The sequence below is a fragment of the Tupaia chinensis genome, unplaced genomic scaffold, assembly GCF_000334495.1.
Source record: "Tupaia chinensis unplaced genomic scaffold, TupChi_1.0 Scaffold143921_1, whole genome shotgun sequence".
In the NCBI taxonomy this organism is placed as follows: domain Eukaryota; kingdom Metazoa; phylum Chordata; class Mammalia; order Scandentia; family Tupaiidae; genus Tupaia; species Tupaia belangeri.
This window is the reverse complement of record NW_006203772.1, coordinates 199,233-220,989: the sequence shown is the minus strand read 5'-3', so window position 1 is coordinate 220,989 and position 21,757 is coordinate 199,233. Positions and strand designations below refer to the sequence as shown.

Here is a 21,757-nt window from a genome sequence, read left to right as displayed (position 1 = left end):
GACCGCGGTTCGCGTCCCGGACCTGGTGACTTAAAACTCACATCGGGAGCATGTGCATGAGTGCCCAAAATCCCGAGAGGAGAATGGAGGAGAAGGGATTGTGGCGTGGCCATCCCCCCTGGGGGGTGATTTCTCACTTTCTGTCTTTCTGTCTCTGTCAGGCGAGCGCATGCGCCCTATGGCAAAAACCTCTAAAAAAAAAAAAAAAGATTAAAAAAAATTGCGCTTTAATTCCATTTTTTAAAAAAGAGGTTTTGTCATAGGACATATATGCTTGCCAGAGACAGAAACAGAAGCAGTGAGAAAGTGAGAACTCTCCTCAGGGGAGATGGCTACGCCACAATCCCTTCTCCTTCATTCTCCTCCTGGCATCTTGGGCACATTTGCCTGGTGTGGTTTTCTTTTCTATTTTTTTTTTTTTTTTAAGAAAAATTTTTTGGTTTAGGGTTCGTCTTGCCAGAAAGACAGAGAGAGACAGAGAGATAGAAAGCCCCAGGGAGGATGGCCACACCACAACCCCTTCTCCTCCATCCTCCTCTCGGGATCTTGGGCACACACACACACACGCACCTGGTGTGAATGTAAGCCACTGCATCCGGGACTCAAACCACGGTCGACTACATGGGAGTCCAGTGACATAGCCATTACGCCATCAGCTGGTCCCTGCCTGGTGTGATTTTCAAGTCACTGGGTCTGGGATTCCAACTGCAGTCAGCCATGTGGGAGTCCAGTGACATAACCACTATGCCATCTGCTTGCCCCAATTCCATTTTTTTCACAAACTTTTTGAAATTTCCTTGTGTGCATTCTACATACCTATAACACAATATAAAACTTTTTTTTTCTTTTTACCAGAGGTGCACACACTAGCGAGGGAGAAAGCATTCCCTGATGAGGTGTGGGCAGCCATCAGTTCCTCCTCCATTTCCCCATCCTCTTGGGATTTTGGACAGGGACACACATGCATCCGGCTTGGTTTTCAAACCACTGGGCCTGGGATTTGAACCACATGGTTGGCTGTGTGAGATCTGACTTCCTAACCATGGAGCCAGCCCTGATTTGTGATTTCTAATGACAAAGTCATGGGCAGTACTTGAAGTATTGTGATTTGTTGCAGACATTTATAATTGAGAGAAATACTAAATTTCAGGTAGAGATGAGTGAATATGAAGGCTTTTTTCTTTCATTGACGCTCATGGACCTGTAGATGCTAATCAGTTTCAGAAGTCTCATGGTTAGGATCTCTGAACATTAAGGGTTCATTCTCCCAAAATGCGGAACTTAACAGATCCCATCCATTTGGATGGTTGCTCTGCTGAACACAGGTGTGAAGAGGCCAGCAGGGGGCAGCATAGGAGCGGGAACCCATTGAGTGGGGCTCATTTCAGGTTGAAGCTGCGGCTTGGTGTTTAATCTGAGGGCCAGTCTGACTACAAATGAACACTGGACCCAGGGCAGACGGTGGCGCAGAGGTAAAATGTGACGTGCTGTGAGGCTGACCCACTGGGAAGCTTTTGTGCTCACATCCAGAGACCTCCCTGCGTGTGCTGGGCACACAGGTGACCACGGTCTGGGGCTGACTGAAGCTGGGGGTGGGCCGCAGCATCAGGACCCTGCTGGACGCGGTGTCTCTCTGTCACCCTACCTGTCTCCCTCAGTCGTGGAATAAATATGTACACACAGACTAGGCCTAAAGTCGTATCTGCTTGCCATCTGTCCGCCCTGTGCTGGGGCCAGCTAACAGGTGTGCAAAGAAGCCCACAGGACCAGCCTGGCCGAGGGCTTCCTGAATGAAATGGCCTCTGCTCACCTGGTAGGTGCCGTCTCGGACGATTCACCTGAGCTCTCAGGCTCTGAGGATCTGGGGCAAGTCAGTGCCAGCAAAGTTCTCCCAGGAAACACTCGCCCTGTCCTTGGAGGCCTGGGCATCAAGACGCAAGCCCAGGGCTGGGCGGAGCTGGAGCGCAGCATCGCGTGGGGGCTTGGCAGAGAGCCAAGGGCCAGGGCCAGGGCCAGGCTGGGGCAGGTGGGGCTTCCTTTGGGTGCACCATCTGACCACGTCTTCCCCCACTCCCAACCCCAGCACAGCCATCTAGCCCCACACCCAGCCTTACGGCCTCTGGGAGGGAGGGCACTGGAGGGCGGGGTTCTCTTATGGGATCTCTTGCACAGCTACCCTCTCGCGGCAGGTGGGTGTTGGCTGGCTCCCCAGAAGAACTTTCTAAGTGGAAGCCTCACCTATGGCCTGAGGTCCATGTCTGTGCCCAGCTCCCACTTCTGCCCCATCCCTCTTGAGAAAGTCGCGGATTGCTTCTGCGGCAGCTGCCTTTGGTGACAGCCATCCAGGAGGTGGAACCCGGGGGCGAGTCTGAAGTGGGATCGAGTGAGCGCCTGTCCCCCAGAGAGCCCCACACAGGGCCAGCACCAGGCGATGCTCCATTCTTGCCACTTGCAGAATCCAGAGCCCTAAAGTGACTTGGTGTCTCTCCCAGCTGGGGACAGACGAGAGGCAGGAAGGCACAGTCCCGACAAGTCCGTGGGCCCTTCTTGGAAGAGGAGATGACGGGAGGGTACAGGTGGGAGGAGGTCGTCTCAGTAGGAAGGGGTGTGTGTGGGAGGGTGTGGTCTCCCTTCCTCTGAGCCTCTCCCCTCGTATCCCTCTGGAAGTTCTGGACAGAGGCCCTGCCACCTTCTCCCTCAGCCTCCCCAGCCTGGTCAGAAAGACCAGATTCCTCACGGTTCAGATGGGCAGACTTCAGTTCTGGGTCAGGGTGGGAGCCACATCACAGGCCCAGGACCTCTGCACTCAGTGTGGCCTGCCCTTTCTGCCCAAACTGGGGTGGCCCAGAAATAAAGTGTCCATAGTCAAGACCACAAGGCACTCGCTTTATTGTTCCAGGGCAGGGGACAACGGCAGGCCATGGAGGATCTGCTCGTGCCTCATATGAGCCAGGGGCCAACCCCTGGAGGTTCTTGTCACCTCAGACCCAGGGTAGGCTGAGGCTCCCACTTAGAGAGGACTGGGCTCTTGGGTAGGCCTGGAGAGCTCCTGGGCCATCCTCCTTTAGTTCCAGGGACATCCCTGGGCTTCCTGGGCCTGCTGGGCCATTGAGAAAGGGTCAGGGTGCTCTCACCAGCCTGTGCCAGGCTTCCCTTTCTGAATGCCCAGGCTGTCTGAGACAGTTGGACGTAACTAGTAAGCTGGGACCTAAACTACATGAACTTTCTAGAGAAGAAGACTGTGGCGACCAGGAGGGGTCCTTCTTGCACCTGGGACTGGGAGAAGAGGACACATTCAAGTTTCCGAGGGCAAGGGCTTTTCCCAACACTTTGTGCTGGAATTGGGCTCAGTTTGGTCCCGAGGTGGATGTCACCCCTCCTTGTGTGTCACCCTGGGGGAGGCTAGAGGGAGCATATGAGAGGGTATGCTGGGGATGGACAGAGCCTGCCAGAGCGGGCACTGCTAAGCAGCAGTTCCCCGGAGGTCCACAGACAGTCAGGCAGAAGCTCTCTCCTCCCTGCTGTGCTGTTGGGGATGAAGATGGGAAATAAATACTGGGGGCTTCTGGGAAAAAAGATGCCTGGAGGAGGCTAGGCCCACACAGCATGGAATTGGGTTCCCAGAGGACTTTTGACCTGGCATGGGGCCTGGGCTTCTGGGGGCCAAAGCCTTCGGCACTCAGCTGCCCCAGAAACAAAGTCAGGTCTGTGTGGCGTACGCTGACCCCCACGGGTGTAAGGTGTGTGTGCACGTGCACGAGGGCTCACGCGTGCTGAGAGCGAGCGAGGGACAGTGCACTTTCTCCTTGCGCAGACACTGGCTCTTCAGGGGCCCTGAGTGAGGCGCTGGACCGCCAGGTGGCAGAAATGTGTGAGGGCAGCATCCTGGGCGGCGTCCCCTACCCCCTGGCTGCCAGCAGACAAACAAGTTGGCTTAGTGGCATAGGGGACAGGTAGTGTTTTCCTTCCTTGACCTTTAAGGTGGGCCCGATGTGGGCGGCCAACCGGGACTTCCAGACCGGGCGAAGGCTGGAGCTCATGCTGGCACAGCTCAGGCCAGGGCCATGGGCTTGGAGCTGGGGCTGAGGTACACGGCGGGGCCTGCAGGAGCCGTGGGGGGCGTGGGCTCCAGCTCCATGAAGGCCGAGTAGAGGGTGGTGAGGTGCAGGTCGCCCAGTGCCCCGGAGCCCCCGCTGCCCGGCGGTGCCAAGTCACCGGCCCCGTTGCCCTCTGCCAGACAGGGCCCCAGGGGAAAGCAATGGGGCGGGGGTGGGGGTGGTGGCATCGAAGATGACGTCGGGGACGAGGTCACCAGTACCAGGGGGTCGAGGGCCAAGCTGTCGTCCTTCAACTGTTCCCACAGGTTTCCTAGTTGAGGGAGGAGAGAACAGGTGTCACCAGGAGGCACCAGAGGAGCCCTGCCTGTCCCCCAACTCAAGTCTCTTACAGGCTGCAGAGAGCAGGCTTGAGGCAACACTGAGAGCGGCCCTGGCGCTAGCCGTGTGACCCAGGCTGCTACCGGACCACAGACTCTTCCCCCAAGGGAGTCTAGCCTGAAAGCCACAGAGCCAGGTGAACTCTGTGGCTCTTTCTGGGGGGAAGGGGCATTTGAAAGGGTCAACGATTTGAGAGCCACCTGGGGTCTGGGTCAGCACCTCCTTTCTTTTTTTTGAGAGTTTTTTGCTATAGGGTGCGTGTGCTCACCAGAAAGACAGAGAGAGACATAGAGACAGAAAGCGAGAAATCACCCCCCAGGGGGGATGGTCACACCACAATCCCTTCTCCTCCATTCTCCTCTCGGGATCTTAGGCACGCACGCACATGCGCCCGGCGTGAGTTTAAGCCACCAGGCCCGGGACTCAAACCCAATCGACATGGGAGTCCAGCAACATAGCCATTACACTAACTGCTGGTCCCAGCACCTCCTTTCAAGCCTCCCGTGGCCAGTTCCAGGCCTGGGGGGTGCCCTGGAGTGTTCATGAGGATGGGTACATTTGGCCACAGTCAGAGATGGAGGACCTTTGCCTGGACTTCTCACCCCAAATTTCTGCTGGAAGTGCCCACTCTGAGGTCTCCCATTCCTTCCGAGGGAGGGCCTCTCTCCAGGGCATTTACAATGTCAACTGTGGTCAAGTGCACAGCTTCTGGGAACGCTCAGACTGTCAGTCACTCACAGTCAAATCCGAAACGGAACATCCAGCCTGTCCCAGCCTTCCCAGCTGAGAGTGCTGTGTTCATGCAGCTCATTGGCACATGTTCGGGGCACAGGAGGATGGGGATGGGCTCAGAGACATTGCTCTTCAGCTGTGCGCCGGATGGCAGGGGCAGGCAGGAAGCTCCACACCCCCACCTGCTCGGCCTTTCTCTGCTTCAGCTGACCAGAAGCCGGGCAGCTAGCAGGCCGCAGCCTGGAGAAGTAGAAAGGCTGGGCCACACGGCCAGGTGTGCCCTCCAGTCCCGTCACCTCCCCTTCCCCTCCCCCAGCTCACCCTGGAAGTCAAAGTCGGTGAGAGAGGGGTTGATGGCATCCAGGTCAGTACCGAGGTCTCCATCCGGCAGCAGGGTGTCATGCACAGTCCTGGCTGGGGACGGCTCAGCCAGCAGCTTGGCACTGTGGCTGGGTGGGGTGTGGGCAGGCACAGGTGAGTCCTGGGGGGTACCAGGCTGGGCCCGCAGCTCAAGGTGCCCATCTGGCTGCGGGAACAACGGCTGTGGGGGTCCAGGAGGAGCCAGGCCTGGTGAGAGGTGTGGGTATGTCTGCCCATAGCAGGCGGGCGTGTGCCCCCCAAGTAGGTCCTGTAGAGGGTTCTTGACTGGAATAGGGCCCGGAGCAGGTTGGAGTGAGTGTAGTGGCTGAGCGAGCCCAGCTGGGGGTGCCAGGGGCCGGATGGGGCCCGAGCCTGCCAGCCCAGGCGGCGCACAGCCCAGCAGCGGGGAGCCCAGCTTCTCCCTCTTGTCTCCAATAAGGCTGTCCAGTTCTTCTGAAAGGCCCAAGAGAGAAGGAACACCGTGAGACCTCCTCCTCCTCAGCCCTCCCACCTCGGGACCCGCCAAGGCCTTCTCCTCGCTTGCTGGCTCTCTCTGAGGCTCATGGCGTCCCCCTACCCCTTCCCTGTGCACGGCCCAGCAGCCTCACCTGGCTTGGCCATGCTTTTTCGCACGGCAATGGGGTCTTTCCTCTTCCACTTCTGCAGCTCCTCCTGCATCTTGTCGATCTTGGCCGGATTGAGGGCCCAGAGGCAGCCCTTGCGAGAGGAGCTTCCTGATTTGTTCTCCACTTTCTCAAAACACTTGTTGAGGGATAAGTTGTGGCGGACAGAATTCTTCCAGCCATCGGGTGCCGTCTGCCGGAGTGGAGCAAGGCAGGAATTCAGGCCAGGGTCAAGCAGCCAGAGCTGGCTCCAGGTCAGGGCTCTGGAACCGTCTGTGCCCCCTCTGGACACAGAACTGCCACCTGCTCTGGGGCTTGTCCTCAGCACCCAGCTGACGGTAAACGAGAGCCTTGACCATAAGTTATTTTCAGCTAAAATCTGTCTCTGTCCTACCCACATCCCTGCCCTGTCCTTCAGAGGCCTGTCGAGGTGAGTTGTGGAGAGCTGGTGAGCGCCACAGAGACCTCCTGGCCCACCCACGGGGTCTCCAGGCCTGTGCTTAGGCCTCCATGCAGAGGGTCCCCAACACAGAGGGGAGTAGGCGAGGCTGCAGAATGTTCCTGTCCTGTCGACCTCATCCCCTTGGGGGAAACTCGGGAGAAAAGAAAGATGGGCGGGGCTGGCGAGGGCTGGGGCGTGTGCATGGGTCACGCATCTGTGTGTGTATCTGGGTTCCGGTGAGTGGAGTGGTGCGGGCGTCTCCTGGGTACAGGTCTGTGAATTTCTCTGAGTGTGCGGATGGATATGTCCCTGAAGATGGCTGATGTGAGAAAGTCTCTCTGGGATGTGTGTGGGTGTCCAAGATTGTATGAGTGTGTGGGTGTGAGTGTTCGCATGAGCGTGCCCGGGGGCGGGTCCTGGTGGGGAGGTCAGCCCTCAGGCAGGGGGTGCTCGTGCCAACAAGAATAAACACCCATTAGGAGGCCCGGTCATGCCACCAGTGCAGTAATTGTGCCCAGGGAGGGTTGTAAAAACCATTAGGCTGACTCAGTTGGGTGAGAGGTGGTGGCGGGGGTGCCAGCGGGTCCCCGCCCTCCCCCTCCATTTTTGTTCCACGCTCTGTGACAGCACGGAGCCCAGTGAGGGCTGGCTGTGGGCTGAGCACTTCCCTGGCTGGTGGGGCTCCCTTGTGCTCATCCCTGGGTCCCTCTCCTTCTCAGCCCCAAGTTTCTGCTTAATGAGGACTGGCTGCTCCCTCCTCCTTGGCTCACTGGCCCCAGGGAACAGCGCAGCTGAATCACTCCCTGCGAAACCAGGCCCTGATGCCAGCGTCCCTGCATGTGGCGGGTAGGAGCTGCAGGAGCCTTTCTTGAGGCTGGTGGCTTGGGGCAGGGGACTGGTTGAGATGATCCCCGAGGCTCCCAGGGTCACCAGGGGGATTCTGAAGCCACCAGACCAGCCAACAGGAGATGCAGCTTTGACTCCTACACCAGTCTCTCCAGTTCCCACTAGGAGTCAGGGCTATGCCACCCCATGGGCAGCGTTAATGGGCACTGGGGCCTTTTATGATCCCATAAATCTGCAACTTCGGATGCCAGGCAGCCCCCACCCCAGCCACTTCCTGTTTAGGAGAGGGATGGTCAGCACTAACAATTATGTCCAGTGGCAGGACACTTCCCCAGTCCCACATCCCTGACTCATGGGGCTACGGGACGCCCACATCAGCAACCTTGGCCATGAGTGCTGTCCACACCGGCGTCCACTTCATCCTTGCCCAGAAAAATGGCCTTTGAACGACAAGTGGGGATCTTTGAGCTAATTTCTTAGGTGGGTCAGAGTTGGAAGGAACCTAGGTGCCAGTTGGTCTAACCGGACCATTTTACAGATTGGGAAACTGAGGCCCAGAGGAGCAATGGCTGGCATAAGGAGGCAGTGACAGAGCCCAGACTCTAGCTCTGTCCCTGAGCTCAGCACCTGCCCACCACCTGGGGCCCGTCCCATGCTTGCAGATGCTTCCTCTCTGAAGTCAATGCAAGCTCGGGAGTGAGGGAATGACGCAACCAGCTAAGAACAACAACTAGACCGAAGGAAAAAAAAAAAAAAGCTGCTAGACCTCTTCACTCTTCAGTCCCATAAAACTGGGATTACACGGCTCCCAGGGAAAATAATTAAGCCAGGAAGATGAGATGCAGGGAGGGGCCGGCAGGAGGGGGCAGGCAGGGAGTTGGCAGGGTGGGAAGGCTGAGGGGAATGGGGTAGAGCCCCTCTGCCTGGCCTGGTCCCTGAAAGCCCTGGAGGACCCCCTATAAACTTTAGGGGTTAGGGACAGTCTGGGCCCTGGCCTGCTGGAGTATGATGGAGCCTGGATAAGGCTTTAATGTTTCTTGAACCCCAGAGACCACTCTCCCTGACCCATCTCCCTTCCGGAACTCCTGGTGGATCAACACGCTTTTCCATTCCTGGCCAGACCACTCGAACCCTATTGCCCACTCCCCGTCGGATGGCAGCTCGGCAAGTACACGCTTGTGTGGACTTCAGCCTCAAATTACCCCCAGACAGGACGGCTGAGCAGACGGCGGAGGCAGGTGGCAGGCGGAGCTGCATTCTGCATTCCCTGGCCCCCTCATGCCCTCGGCCCAGGGAGCAGCTGAGATCACAGCCCTGGGTCAGTCTCCTCACATACAGGCTCTGCTCCCCCTTGCACCCACCCCAGGAGGAGAGGTCTGTGTTGGAGGGCCTGGGATATGCATCGAGCAGAAGTGGGTGCCTAACAGCTTGACCCCGTAACTGACTCCACCTGCTGTGTGACCTGGGGCGTATGGCTCACTCTCTCTGATGTTTCCCCTCCTGGGAAGAAGGGCACCTGTTATGTCTCTAGGAGGGGAGTTGGGCAAAGCGTCCAGGAAGATGGATCTGCACACGGGGTGGGGAAGAGAGGAGCGCACGTTCCCTGGACTCTCAAAGACCAAAGCCCACACCCGCTTTCTGGCATAACTGCAGCTGAGCCTGCCGCCCACAGAGGAGATCTTATCTCGCCCCGCAAGGCAATGGGTTCTTCAATCCAGCATCCCATGTCGCCTTGGCTGACCAGCTCCCACCCAAATGCCTCCAGCCCCATAGCATCCTGGGCAGGGTGGGAACTGTCTTCCACTCTTCCCCAGCTTTCTGGCCTCTCTTGGGGACGGGGTTCTTTCTGAAGCCTCTCTGGACAGACCTGTGCACCCTGCCCTGCAGAAGCGCAGGTGGGCAGCTTCCACTCTCCAATCCCCCCCGGATACCTTTCTTTAGGGGCTCTGGCCTTCTGAGGTAGATACAAGGAAAAGCGCGTTGGGGGCCCGCCTTCTCCTGGCTTTTCTTCTAGCCCTCTCTCACCTCTGGCTGAGTCCTTCAGCTCCAGAAAGGCCTGGCTTGTTCAGGACTTGGGGGTGGTGGGGTGGGGTGGATCTTGGGCTCACCTTGAAGTAAGGAAAATGCTCCGTCATGAAATTGTAGATCTCGCTGACGGGAAGGCTCCCAGTTTTACTGTTCTTAAGGGCCATGAAGATGAGGATGCTGAAGACAGAGAAAGCTCCTGAGAGTCGGAACCTGTGACCAGGTCCTGGCTCTCCCAGATCCCTCATACCGCTGGTAAGAGGCACTACGAGGCTAGGTTGAAAGGGGAGGAGAAAGTGTCTCCTGAAGTCAGGAACTACAGATATACAAGGGTCTTAAGGAATCTGAGAGATCTGGTTGCTGGGCTTAACCACTTACTAACTGTGTGACCTTGGGTGAGTGCCTTAACCTCTCTGAGCCTTTGAAGGGAAAAAAGTAATAGCTACCTCAGAGTTGTAAGGATTAAAGGAGCTGTCTGGCACATAGACGGCACTCATTAAACGGAAGGGGTCATCACCAGCCAGTCCTCGGCCAGTTGCATGAATGCTGGATGATACAGAGGGAACTAAGCTTTCTCGAACCCTGCAAGGTGCCAGGTGCAGTATCTCGACTCTCCTCCTTAATCCTCCCACCAGCCTGAATTGATGCCCCCTAATTTTTTTTTTTTAAAACAGATGAATAAACAGAGGCTCCGAGAGATTAAGTAACTTACTTGAGGTTTCACAGCTGGTAAATTCCAGAGGCTGATCTGGAACCCAGTTCTGCTGGGCTCCAGGGCCTGCGTGTGCTCCTTCCTGTGCCTCGTCCTGCCTCCCTACCTTCTCCGCGTTTAAGTTCCTCTGCCTTCCCCTGAGCTCACTTAGCTGGTGGCCTGACCTCATCCTGGGGCCTACTAACATGGGTCACATGTCACTATTGGATGGCTGAATGGAAGGACAGATGGAAGAATCTCTTGGACAGCCTGGGGAGCTGGCACTTAACACCCCAGCCCCAGAGAGCTCCCAGCAGGTCAGGCAGATGGTGGAAAACCGACTCACATCTGTGTCCTCATTCCTCACTTAATTCTAGCAGAGCTTTGGACTGGGGCTTCTCTCTGTACCTGGGGAGGAAGGGGAAGGCAGCGAGCATCCCCCCTCAATTCTCAGCCCTAGTTCCTGGGCCCCTGGAAGTTAGACCTTAGCAGGCTCACCCCAGGGTGCCAGCTTCTGCCTAGCTGAGCCGTAGACCTGATTTCTCAGGGTTAGGCAGATCAGAAGGAAGGAGGTCCAGGCTATCCCTGTCCCCGTGCAGGAACCCTCTCTCCAGTATCTTTTGGAAGCCTTGGGTATGACTTCTACCTCTGCCATCACCCCATACCCTGAGGGTTCCATGCCTCCATTTCCCCAGGGCCTCTCTTACCCCTCCTCCTTCTATGCAGGGCTGGAAGATGTACCTGTAGGAGTAGATGGGCTTTGGGAAGAGAGGCTGGTGCCCATCGGTGCCGGCCTGGGGTGCGATCCGCTGGTACGGATAATGTGAGGAGCCCAGGTAGGGCACAGGGTAGCTGCCGCCACCTGGCGAGTACTGCAGAGGTCAAAGGGGCAGTGATTGCCATGGTACCCAGCCTTTCCAGAGGGGTGCTCCCCTCCCCCTTCACAACCTGAGAAGGAGCTGAGGCCAGAGTCTTCCCTTCCTGGCCATGGGCCCCTTCCCCGTGGGAGAGCTCTGTGAGGGGTTGGCCAAGGGCGTGGACATCTGAGGGCCTTCAGGATCTCAGAGTCCTCTGGACTCCCTCCCTCCCGCGCCTTCCTCACACACACAGCCCTTTGGGCTCTCTGGTTGCCACAGCGATGTGAGGGGCCTAGCTCCAACTCAGGAGAGTGGAGAGGGGTGAGGTGGCCCTTGGCCCCTGCACCCTTCCAGGCTGGTGCTCCAGACCTAGAAGCACCTTCAGCCTGGAGCAGCTGGGCCGGAAGTGGGATGTCCAGCCTGGGCGTTCGCTGGGCACTGCCACCTTTTATGAGTTTCAGTGGCTCTTTGAAAGGCCTGGTCATGGTGGTGGGCAGGTGGGGGTAGGAGGTGGTTTTACGGCGCAGGGAGTGGCTGTGGTGCCAGGGATGGTGTTTTATGGGGGAAGGGGTAGGAGACTCTGACTCCCCCAGCTGCTCCAGGCTGAAGGCTCTTTCCAGGTCACCCGAGAGACACTTAGTGCCTGAGTCACCCTCTGCAGGCTCCATAAAGCCCTGGGTGCGGCCATTTTGTTCAGGGACGGGGTGCAGACTGCAAAGGGCTTCAAAGCAGGGCCAGACCTGGTGAGGCCATTTAAGGTCTGGTGGCCCCGTGGTCCCGCTGTGGCTCAGTCCCTGGCAGGGACTGCCTCGGGGGCACGTTCACCTGGATCGGGGGCAAGCCTCAGGAGAGCTGCGGCCACCCTCGCCCGGCCTCTGGTGGCAGGGATGAGCCCCTCCTGATCCTCCTGCTTCTCTCCATCCTCCCTCCCCCACTAGCAGGCTGCCTAGGACCCCCCGCCCCCCGTCTCCCTGGCTTGACCAAGATCAGGGCCAATGCCAAGGAGCTGGGAGTAGAACCTGCTCCACAGGCAGGGCCCGTCTCAGTGCCAGGCAGCCGGGCGCTGGGCAGCCACTTGCTCCGTCTTGCCCGGCGACTCCTGGGAGCTGTCTGGCTGCTCTGGGCTCTTTTCTTTCTCTTTTTAAAAACCTCCATCCCCTGCCGGTGTGGGGCAATTACCTGGCATCCTGGGCTTTGGGGAGGAGCTACAGCTGGGCAGTGAGGTGGGGCGAGAAGGGGGAAGGGCCACACATGGTGGGGACTTGGAGCCCTCCAGGTGGGAAGGCGCCCTGACCTCACACCTGGGGCGCACCTTCTCTGGGCTAAGAGGAAGTTTGGGCTCACAGTCACACGGTGGGATGGTGACCGACCAAGAAGTGTGCCCATGTTCTCTGTCCCGTGCAGCCTACTGTGTCCCATCACCACCCCCCAATGGTGGCCCCGCCGTTGCTGTTTGGGGTGGCTCTCTTCCCCCTCTCGTTTTGGTTCCCGCTGTGGCCCTGCCTTATCTCAGCCCCACTCCCTGGCTTGAGACACCTTAGGCCCTGCCAGGGACTGATGAGTTCTGCCCACCCCTAGAGGAAGACAATTGTCTGTCCCCTATTAACCACTGTCTCCTACCCCGGGTGGCCCAGCCTGAGGTTCAGGACCCTGCTGCCTTCGGCTGCCCATGCAGGTGTGCACACGTGCTCACAGACACACCTACACACGCGGCCCCCACACACCCAGAACATCCCGAAACCCAGAGACGCACGCTCACTTGCCCCGGACCCACCTGGTGGAAGGGGGGCTGGGAGGGGCAGTACATGTGCTGCAGGGGAGGCTGGTAGCAGTACATCCCAGGGCCACTCTCCAGAGCTGGGGGCTTGACCTTCACCTCTGACCCCTGCTGGAAGAGAGAGCAGTGACTAGGCTGGTCCATTGTTTTTCCTCTTACCCTCCTTCCTGTGTCCTAACCCTTACAAAGAACAATCCCTACTTTGCATCCCCCAAAGCTTATTTCTGGAGGATGAACAGAGAACAGAGAAAGGCAGGGGTGTTCCCAAGGGAACTCAGCAACTCCACGCCACTTAGTGGAGGGATCGGGGCTGGCAAGATAGTACTCCCTACCCCCAACTCACTGCAGGCCAGAGACTGAGGCTGGAGGGGGCTTATCCAAAGTAGTCACACTGAGGCCGCACAGGGTCGCACGTGGAGTAGCACCAGCCGCAGGACCCAACCCCTCTCACCCAGCCTGGCTGAGGGGACCAGGGCCTGATCGCTGGCTCGGAATCCCCGGCCTCTCAGAGGTGGGGCGAGAAGGGGGTGTGCAAACCACACCTGGAAGAGGCCTCAGCTCCGGAATCCCCCCTGAGCTGTGGTGAGGAGCACAGGAGAGGTAGCTAGGGAGGCTGGTCCCTTTGCGGCCTCCAGGTCCCTGCTGTTTCTTCTTCTGCAAAGCCCAGCAGGCTCCCCAGATGGGGCTGGTGAGTCCTCTCTGCTCTGCCTCCTGGCCAGCCATTGCAGAGCTCTGCCCTTGCTCCAGGGAGCCTGCCCCGTCGCGGGTCTGCACAGGCCCTCTGTACCCTCTCACCCTGGGTGCAGGAGGCCAGCAGGGACTTCCAGAGGTGATACCAGCCTGACTTCTGGTAGTGAGGCCCACACTGAGCCCCTGGCCTGATGTACACTCTACTCTGAGGTGGGGCAGGAGGTGAGCAAGTGCAGGAGGAGAGGGACCACTCTTCCCGGGGTTCCCAGGGGCCTTGGAGACCAGCACCTGGGCCCAGCTTGGCAAACCAGCTATGACCTCTTCCGGGAGTGCCCTGGGGTGGCTGATGCAGAGATCACCATAATCACAGAATCTCAGGCCTGGAAGGGCCAAGAGCACTGTGTCCAAGCCCTTCATTTGACAAATGATGGGGCTGAGCCCAAAGAGGGGGAGCCCCAGGTTACCCAGAGAGTCAACCAGCTAGCTGTGGGTCTCTGTGCCCCAGCTCTTCGCCACTGTGCAGGGGTAAAGGTGTGGGCTTAAACATGAGCCTCACAGGCCGGGAATACCTTGGGCAAGTCACTTGACTGCCCTGAGCCTCAGTTTGCTCATCTGCAAAGTGGGGATGGTGGGACTTCCCGGAGGGTGGCGGCGAGGATTAAATAAGGCCCCTGAAAGGAAGTGCCAGGCAGAATGGCCAGGAGCTGGTACTGAGTGGACACGTGAAGACAGAAGCTGGAATGGTGGTCACTTTATGTGGCTGCTGTCACGTTCAAGGGACCTGAGAGGAAGCCATCAAAGAGCCCCAGCAGGCCCTCTCTTGGCCACACTGAGTAGGTGCCCGGCCCCTTTCTCTATCTTCCTTCCAAGCCTGGGAAACAGGCCTTTGTTGAGGTGGCCTGGGCTGGAATGGGGACCTACGTAAAAAGCAAGAGATGAGGGAAGCGGGTGGGCATCTGGAATAGGTAGAGCCAAGCAAGAGATGAGGGAAGCGGGTGGGCATCTGGAACAGGCAGAGCTGAGGCCGAGCCCCCTCAGTCACCAGGGCTGAGGAGTGGGGAGTGGGCGCCTTGGGGCAGGGACTGCCAGCCTTTCCTTTCCAATGAGGCTCCTTGAGGGTAAGTGACTTGCCCAAAGACACACAGCCTGGAGACAGGGCTGTGGACGTCATGTGGACATGACCTTCCATGGTGTTTTTGAGGTATTCTGTGAATACATCCAGGATTGCTCTGGGCAAAAAAATGGGCTGGAGATGGAGCCTTCTCAGAAACTTAATCCTCTGCAATTCCTCGGTCGGTGCTGGGGAGGGGTGCACTGTGCTCTCTGGCTCCGCCCTAAGCCTTTCTCTTGGCCTCTGGAATGTGTTTTTCTTCGCACATTTACATATGGGCGGGGAGGCTGGCTGAGGATTCTCGACACTTAAACAAACAGAGAGAAGTCGCACACTGGAATCCTGACTCAGGACCCGCTGGGAAGCTGCCAGCTTCCTTAGCCTGACCTGCCTCCCCCACCTGCCCCCTCCATGTCGGGCCAGGCCAGCATCCCTCCTCGGCTGACCTGCAGGCCCCGCTCCCAGCCTTTGCTTTCTCCCTGGCGCACACTGGTCTCGAGTTCTAGAAAATGAAGCACAGGGTTTGAGCTCAGAGAACTTTTTCTAAGCTGCCAGGAAGCAGGACTCGGGAACCTGGGAGGTGAGAGGCCCACCAGCCACTGGTACTCACCAGGATGTGGGCGCCGTGCTCCTGGCTGGGGTAGGCAAGCCCGTTGCACCAGGCCTCTGCAGTGAAGCCAGGCAGGAAGGCCTCGGCCTCCCCCACATCCACGGGGATCTCCTCGAAGGCCTCCAGCGTCCCCGGTGTCTTAAAGGAGTGCCCATCAAGGGCCAGGGCAGTCTGGGACTCAGGGAAGATGTCCTCGTGGAAATGCCGCTTGTATGGGTGGAAAGGCACGTGGCTGCCCTTGAGGAAGCGCCCGGGGCTGCTGGCTGGGCCATCTTCAAAGCCAAAGCCAGGGTACTTGTCCGAGGGGGAGAGCCGGAAGGGGCCGGGACCAGGTGGGCAGTGGCCCTGGACTTGCTCGGGTCCTGGTGATGCAATGCTGGGGCTGTGTGGGGGCAGCGAGGGTGCCCTCTCCGGAGGGCCATCAGGCACAAAGGATGAGCAGCTGAAGCCGGCATGCTTCTGGGAGACAGAGGGGCAGAGGGTGTGTGTGGGTCGGAGCGGGCTTGGGCATCTGCCTGCTCTGTGCTGGGGTAAAGGGACCTGTGGCTGGGCTCTGGGGAGCCCCCAAATGGCGAATGGAGATATAATTTGCCCGTTGGAGACTCAAGCCTGATTGGGCTTCATAGCCCTGCCCCAGGGAAGCCCCAGACCAAAGATTGAATTCTAGGAGAACCCAGAATTCTCTGTGGGGCGAGGGGGCTGGTCTGCCTGTTGCCCGTCCAGGCCCAGGTACTTACGCTCTGTGGGGCAGGGGAGCCTGGGAGGCCCGGTGCCTGCATGAGGTCCCCTTGGGGCTCACTCTCCAGTCTGGCAGGGCCTGGCAGCGTGACGTCAGATTGCGGTGAGACTAGCGACACCATCACCCAGTCCTGGCCTCGAAGAAAGCCGGCTGCGATGAGAGCGAGGACCAGAGTCCAGGGGTGACCAACCCCACATCCACCACTTCCACTCCCACCCCAGCCCTGGACTGGGCCCCTGCCTCCAGCCAGCGTTCAGACAGAGACTGAGAGAAGCAGGAGAAAAGTGACAACGAGGACAGAGAAAAAGGACACTGGTGGAGAGGGAGCGGGCCAGGCAGGAGCCCTCGGAGGGTGGCCAGGCTGTTCTAGAGCACTGCAGCTGTGGAGGACTGAACCCCCAAGGCCCAGGTTCCCGGTGTGACCGTCTCGGACTCATCGAGGTCGGTCTCCTGAATCTACAGCAAAGGTCCAGCCTAGACGACCTGGGAGGCAGTTTTTGGTCAGTGGCTGAGCAGATGCTGAGGAGGGGAAGCTGGGGGGTCAGCTCAGGCCCAGAGCAAGTCCCGTGATGCAAGTGACCCAGCCCTCAGCAGAGGTCTGGCCTGCGATGCGGCCCTTGGGTCCTTAGCCTGGCTCCATGACCACAGTGTGCCCCTGGGGGCTCCAGAGGTCCTGGCAGGTCCTGCCGATGCCGCCAGCCCACTGTGCTGTGTTTGGCAAGCACTGTTTTCACCTGCGTCCTCATTCTGTCTCTTACCTACGACCTTATGTAGGCCACTGCCCTTTTCCGAGCTTCAGTTTTCCCAGGCAAATCTAGAGACTTAGCCCAGACGATTTCTGAGGGCTCCTTCCTCCCACCAGGCCCCCAGACTTCTGGAATTCTAGAAGAACCTAGTCCCCAGAACAATGGAGAGGTTAAGAGGACTCAGGGCTAGGCTGGCAGGTGGCGTGGTGGTTAAGGGTGCTGGACTCCCACATGGCCGGCCACTGTTCAAGTCCTGGACCAGGTGGCTTGCTTTCTTGCTTTCCCTCTTTCTCTTGCTCTGTCCTTCTCTGGTCAACTTTAAATAAACAAATAAATAAATAAATAAAGTTAAATAAAATCATTCTTAAAAAAAAAAAAAAAGAGGGCTCAGGGCTCAAAGTCAGGCTCAGGCCTTCCTTACTAGCCTAGTCAGCAAAACTCTGCACGTCAGCATCACATCTGCGAAGCAGAGCGACAGGACCTGTCACAGGAGTATCGCGAGCAGCAAATGAAACCATGCGTAGCGCTTAGTGCTTGATCCACGTCAGTTCTCATTACCCGTACCATGACTGCTATGGCTGTCACTGTTCCTACCCTCACCCCTTTGCCTTCCCTCACCGCCGACAAAGGGCAGCTCCTCTTGAACTTACTCCTCAGTGCCCAAGTGGTCTGAGAGAAGCTACCACGTGCTGAGGGTCCACTCTGGGCAGGCCAGTGTGGAAATGACTTGGAAGCCTTGCTCACTGGTTTGTCAGAACAAACTCCCGAGGGAGGTACTTTATAACTCCACTTTCCAGAGGAGGAAACCGAGGCTCAGGGGGTTATGTGACTTGCTCGAGTCACACAGCTGGTCCTTGAGCGAGTCAGGGTTCCGACTCAGAGCTGACTTTGGGGTCTGCACTCCCCTTACGGTTTCTTCCCTTGGTTGGGATCAGAGTTGGGGTGGGATAACCTGGGGGGGGGGTGGGCAGCAAGAAAAGTGTGAGGTTTACACTTACTCTTTCTACCCAAGGCCCCCGGAAGCCAGAGAAGGGAGTGGTTCGGTTCCCAGGACACTCTCTGGGAGCTCTGGGAGGGACGGGTGGCCACACTGGTCCCACACTGCCAGCCCAGGCCGGTACATCTTGCTGAGTAAGCCATCCCCTCCGTCTCACAGGTCTCACAGAATGGGCGACGGGGCAGCAGGGTGGGGATGTGCTCCAAGCCCCGCAGGGAATCAGTGGCGGGGGAGTCTGTTGCTGGGGTCCAGGTGGGGGACTCCCCCACCCCTTCAAGAGTCCCCACCGCCCCTTCTCCATGTCCCGGTGGCGCCTGCTCACTCCGCGGTGCTAAATGTGGCGTGACAAGGGAAGCGCGAGCTGGCCGTAACTGGACACCTCAGTGGGGCAGGCCTGGGGCCTGAGGAGCAGGGCAGCCCATCTCTGCTCCGCATGACCGCCTGGCCTGGCCCCTGTCCCTGGACAGCTCCTCAGTGACAGCCGGAGCCTGCCTGCCCAGCCCAGCCCAGAGGGAAGTGGTAGGGGGGTTGGCACCTTCCCAAGGCATGCTCCAGTTCCTCCCCCAGATCTGGGACTCCGACACCCTAGAGGTGGTGGTCGCTCCCGCCTCTGGCGGCCGGGATGCGTGGAGGTTAAGAGCCAGGGTTTGGGCACTGCGTGGTGGTGCAGCAGTAAACTCAACACTCCCCACGGCTGACCGACCAGGGAAGGTTCCAGGTTTGCACCTGGAGACCTCCCTGAGTATGCTGGGCACACAAGCGCCCATGACCGGGATGGCTGTCGGGAGGTGGTTTGCAGCTTCGAGACCCTAGCGGGGTGTTACCTCTCTCTGTCTCTGTTTCTTGCTCATGAAAGAAAGAAATAAGTAAACAGAAAAAATGAAAAGAGCAAGAGTTCAGGTTTGGGCCAACCTGAGTTCGAACCCCAGGGTTGTCACTTCCTGGCTGTGTGACTGAACAAACGGTGTGACTCCTTATCTCACTTAGCCCATCTGCTAAATGGGGCCCATGCAGACGCCCGCACAGGGTCATCGCGAGGACTGAGTGAGCTGAAGTGTCTAAGGGGCCAGCACATGGACATGCTTGCAGACACACACGCGCATCTGGCCTCTGACCCCAGACTGCCGGTTACCTGAGGGCCGTGCTGCTTCAGGCCTGCAGCCCTGGAGAGACTGGCTGACCCCAAGCCCAGCTGTCAGCAACCCTTGCCCGCCTCCCAGCCTGCCTGGCTTTCACCCAGCCTGGCCTCCAGGGCTCAGACCTCAGCCTTGCTTCTGAGCAGCTGTGGACCCGAGAAGGCTTCTCTGAGCAGCTCTGCCTGCCCAGGAAGGCCCTGCTCACCCCGTCCTGCACCAGCCCCTATTCCCTATGGTGTTCTCCATCGCCCTGGCTGAGGTCCTGTCTGTCCGAGCTTCCACAATGGCTTCCATTTACAGCCATGTCTTACATGCCCCAAACCACCACCCCACTTCCTCCAAGCCTCCAGGGATGGGATTAGAACAGGGGAAGTGATACAGATTCAGAGGCCTGCCTCTTGATTTGAATTGAGGATGCAGATGTCGGAAGAGTCCTTAGCCCAGGGTCTCCTCTGGGCAGATTTTAAAAGTGATGACTTCCGATTCGGTGACCATGGTACCCCACCTCATCCCCCCCCGTACCCCGCCACAGCTCTATTCTACAGATGAGGCCCAGAGAAGAGGTTTAGTGCTCACGCAACCCAGGAAAGAGGAGACCCTCACCAACTGCATTCAGAAGGGTCCTCCTGCCTCAGGGTTGGGCAGAGGGCCTCCGACTGGTGTATATGGGAGTTCCTGCCTGGTACAGGGCGGGCTTACTGTGGGGAGAAGAACGGCAACCCCCCACTTCCGGACTAGCTGCAGAGCTCCTGAGTTGGACAAACTGGAGTCAGGACTGGGTTTGAACCCCAGTCACTGAAGGGTTTGGATTGGACAAGTTAATGAACTTCCTTCCCTGGGCCTCAGTTTTCTCATCTGTAAAATAGGGCTAATAATACGTACCTCTCTGGAGGCTTAGATGAAATATTGCTTGTAAATAGCTTAACGCATAACGCATTACGTGCTCAATAAATGATAGCTATTATTAATAATTACCAGGGGGACAGAGCTAATTTAAGGCATGAGCTCTGGAGGTGGGGGAGGAAGGACAGAAGGACCTCCCCTTGGCTGCCCTTTCCTCCCTTCCACCTTCATCTTTGTCTCATCATCCTCCCTCATTGGCAGAGGTTACACTTCCCTCCTCTTGACCCCCTGACCTCAGAGGCCATTTCAGCCATTCCTCTGCAGTAAAGCCTGTGCTTGTATAAAGTCCCAGAACTTGGGGCAGGAAGGAGGGAGTTGCTTTGGATCCATCAGAAGGCCTCCCTGCACTCAGAAGGAATCTTTGGTTAAAGTCTGACCTTCGTCCTATCTGTTTCAGCTTCAGGGGGCATGACGGGGTGTGTGCGTGTGCATGTGTGTGTGTACGTGCGTGTGTGTGTGTGTGTGTGCAAACATCAGTGAGCCCGTGCAGGGAGGGCAGTCAGCTCTCTTGCCCTCTCAGACCCCAGGAGCTGCGCTGTATCTCTCGGTGAGTATGGGCTCCCACATCTCCTGCCCGCTCTGTTCCTGGGCTGGCGGCCAGCGCTCCCAATGGTGGACAGTGCCCTCAGGTCCCTGCCATGATGAGGGCGATCACCACGGCAGCTCCACGCCTGGGGAGCACTTTCGTATCTATCACCTCATTTCACCACTTCTGGGCCCGAGCATGGTGGGCAGTGGTATGCTGGGGCCAGCCCTATGGGCGTGTGAGAGCCAATGGCACCTCCTTCTTCCCAGTGACGGTAGCCCAAATGGGCCGTGGTGGGAGGACTAGCGTAGTTACCCAGGGAAGTGGCAAGCCCTACAAATCAGAGCCTTCATTCTCTTCTTTCTTTCTTCCTTCCTTCCTTCCTTCCTTCCTTTCTTTCTTTCTTTCTTTCTTTCTTTCTTCCTTTCTTCCTTTCTTCTTTCTTTTTGAGGACTGATTGGTGAACCAGCACACCACTGGCACCAGGACAAGGTCATCAATCCCATTTTCCGGGGGGGGGGGGGATTGAGGTCCAGAAAGGAAATGACCTGTCTAGAGCCACACAGCTGAAATGAAAAACCACATCTCCTGATTCTTGTGCCTTAAGAACCCCGACCACGCCCACAGACACACGCGTTCCGGGGATGCCACCTGTGGGACATCGGGCAGGCTGCTGCGGGGCATTCTGACTGCCCTCTCCCGGAACTTCTCCTCCCATGGTCCTCAGGGAGTGGGATGTAGGGCTGGGGATGGAGCCAGAGGATGAAAGGGATGGCCCTCTGATGAGTGGGGAGGGTGATGAGTGAGAAAGCCTGAGGAGGGATCAGCAAGGGTCAGTGCCACACCCCTGCTCTGCGTCCTCGCCACAGGTGGTCCTGTGTCCTCCGACCCAGCGACACCTCCCCACTGCTCAGAGAGCCTTTCCCCAGCTCCTTAGGACTCAGCCACAAGGTGCCATTTGTGGGCTGGGGCAGGGGACACTCTGCTGGTTGTGTGACCTCGAACGAGCCACTTCCCCTCTTGGTGCTTCAGTTCTCAAATAAGGAAAATGACGCTCTGGGCCCACTTGCATCTAAAGTTGCTGGTCCTGTGGAGGCGTGTGCGCTACACGGAGCTGTCAGCGGCGACCTCAGCCCTGCTCTGCCTCAGGAGCGGCCTCCCTGAGGATCCTCAAGGGGATCAGGAACATCTGGGCCAGGTGTTATACTCCAGGAGGGGAGGCACTAGCATCCCCATTTTATAGACCAGAAAACTGAGGCTCAGAGAGGTTCACTTGACTGGCTCAAGGCACTCAACTAGTAAATTTTGCTCCCCAGGATTCAGATCCAGGCTTCAAAGCCAGCATGCTTAACCACTATGCTACCCAGCCTATCTCAGGAACACCTCAGCCTCCCTGCTCACATCTGGAAGGTGGATGGGGGGTGAAATGGGAAGTTTCCTTGGGAAGGTCTGTCCTCTGAGTCACAGAGGACCAGCAGGCATAAGGCACGCGGGGGTTGGGGGGGTCGGA

The 21,757-nt window shown here is 58.0% G+C and overlaps 1 protein-coding gene across 3 annotated transcripts; it reads right to left on the bottom strand.

Moving 5' to 3' along the window:
• Window positions 1-4,051: 4,051 nt before the first annotated feature.
• Window positions 4,052-16,060, bottom strand: FOXN1 (forkhead box N1). 3 transcript variants are annotated; one of them, XM_006165441.1, is made up of 8 exons: window positions 15,938-16,060; window positions 15,201-15,659; window positions 12,787-12,900; window positions 10,897-11,027; window positions 9,548-9,644; window positions 6,137-6,344; window positions 5,490-5,981; window positions 4,052-4,368 (listed from the first exon to the last, which is right to left on the bottom strand). In XM_006165441.1, the coding sequence occupies exons 1-8, from the start codon at window positions 16,058-16,060 to the stop codon at window positions 4,052-4,054; spliced, it is 1,941 nt and encodes a 646-aa protein (XP_006165503.1). The 3 variants fall into 3 exon arrangements, with proteins under 3 accessions (XP_006165503.1, XP_006165504.1, XP_006165505.1); XM_006165442.1 differs by having other exon boundaries at window positions 12,787-12,897; XM_006165443.1 differs by having other exon boundaries at window positions 15,201-15,656.
• Between the last annotated feature and the right edge of the window lie 5,697 nt (window positions 16,061-21,757).

Coding starts and splice junctions, on each gene's coding strand:
- FOXN1 (XM_006165441.1), bottom strand. CDS start 16,060: ATGGTGTCGCTAGTCTCACCGCAATCTGACGTCACGCTGCCAGGCCCT. Junction 11,028..12,786: donor CCCAGCCCCCCTTCCACCAG/GTGGGTCCGGGG, acceptor TGACCTCTGCAG/TACTCGCCAGGTGGCGGCAG. Junction 4,369..5,489: donor CACCGACTTTGACTTCCAGG/GTGAGCTGGGGG, acceptor TCCCTCAACTAG/GAAACCTGTGGGAACAGTTG.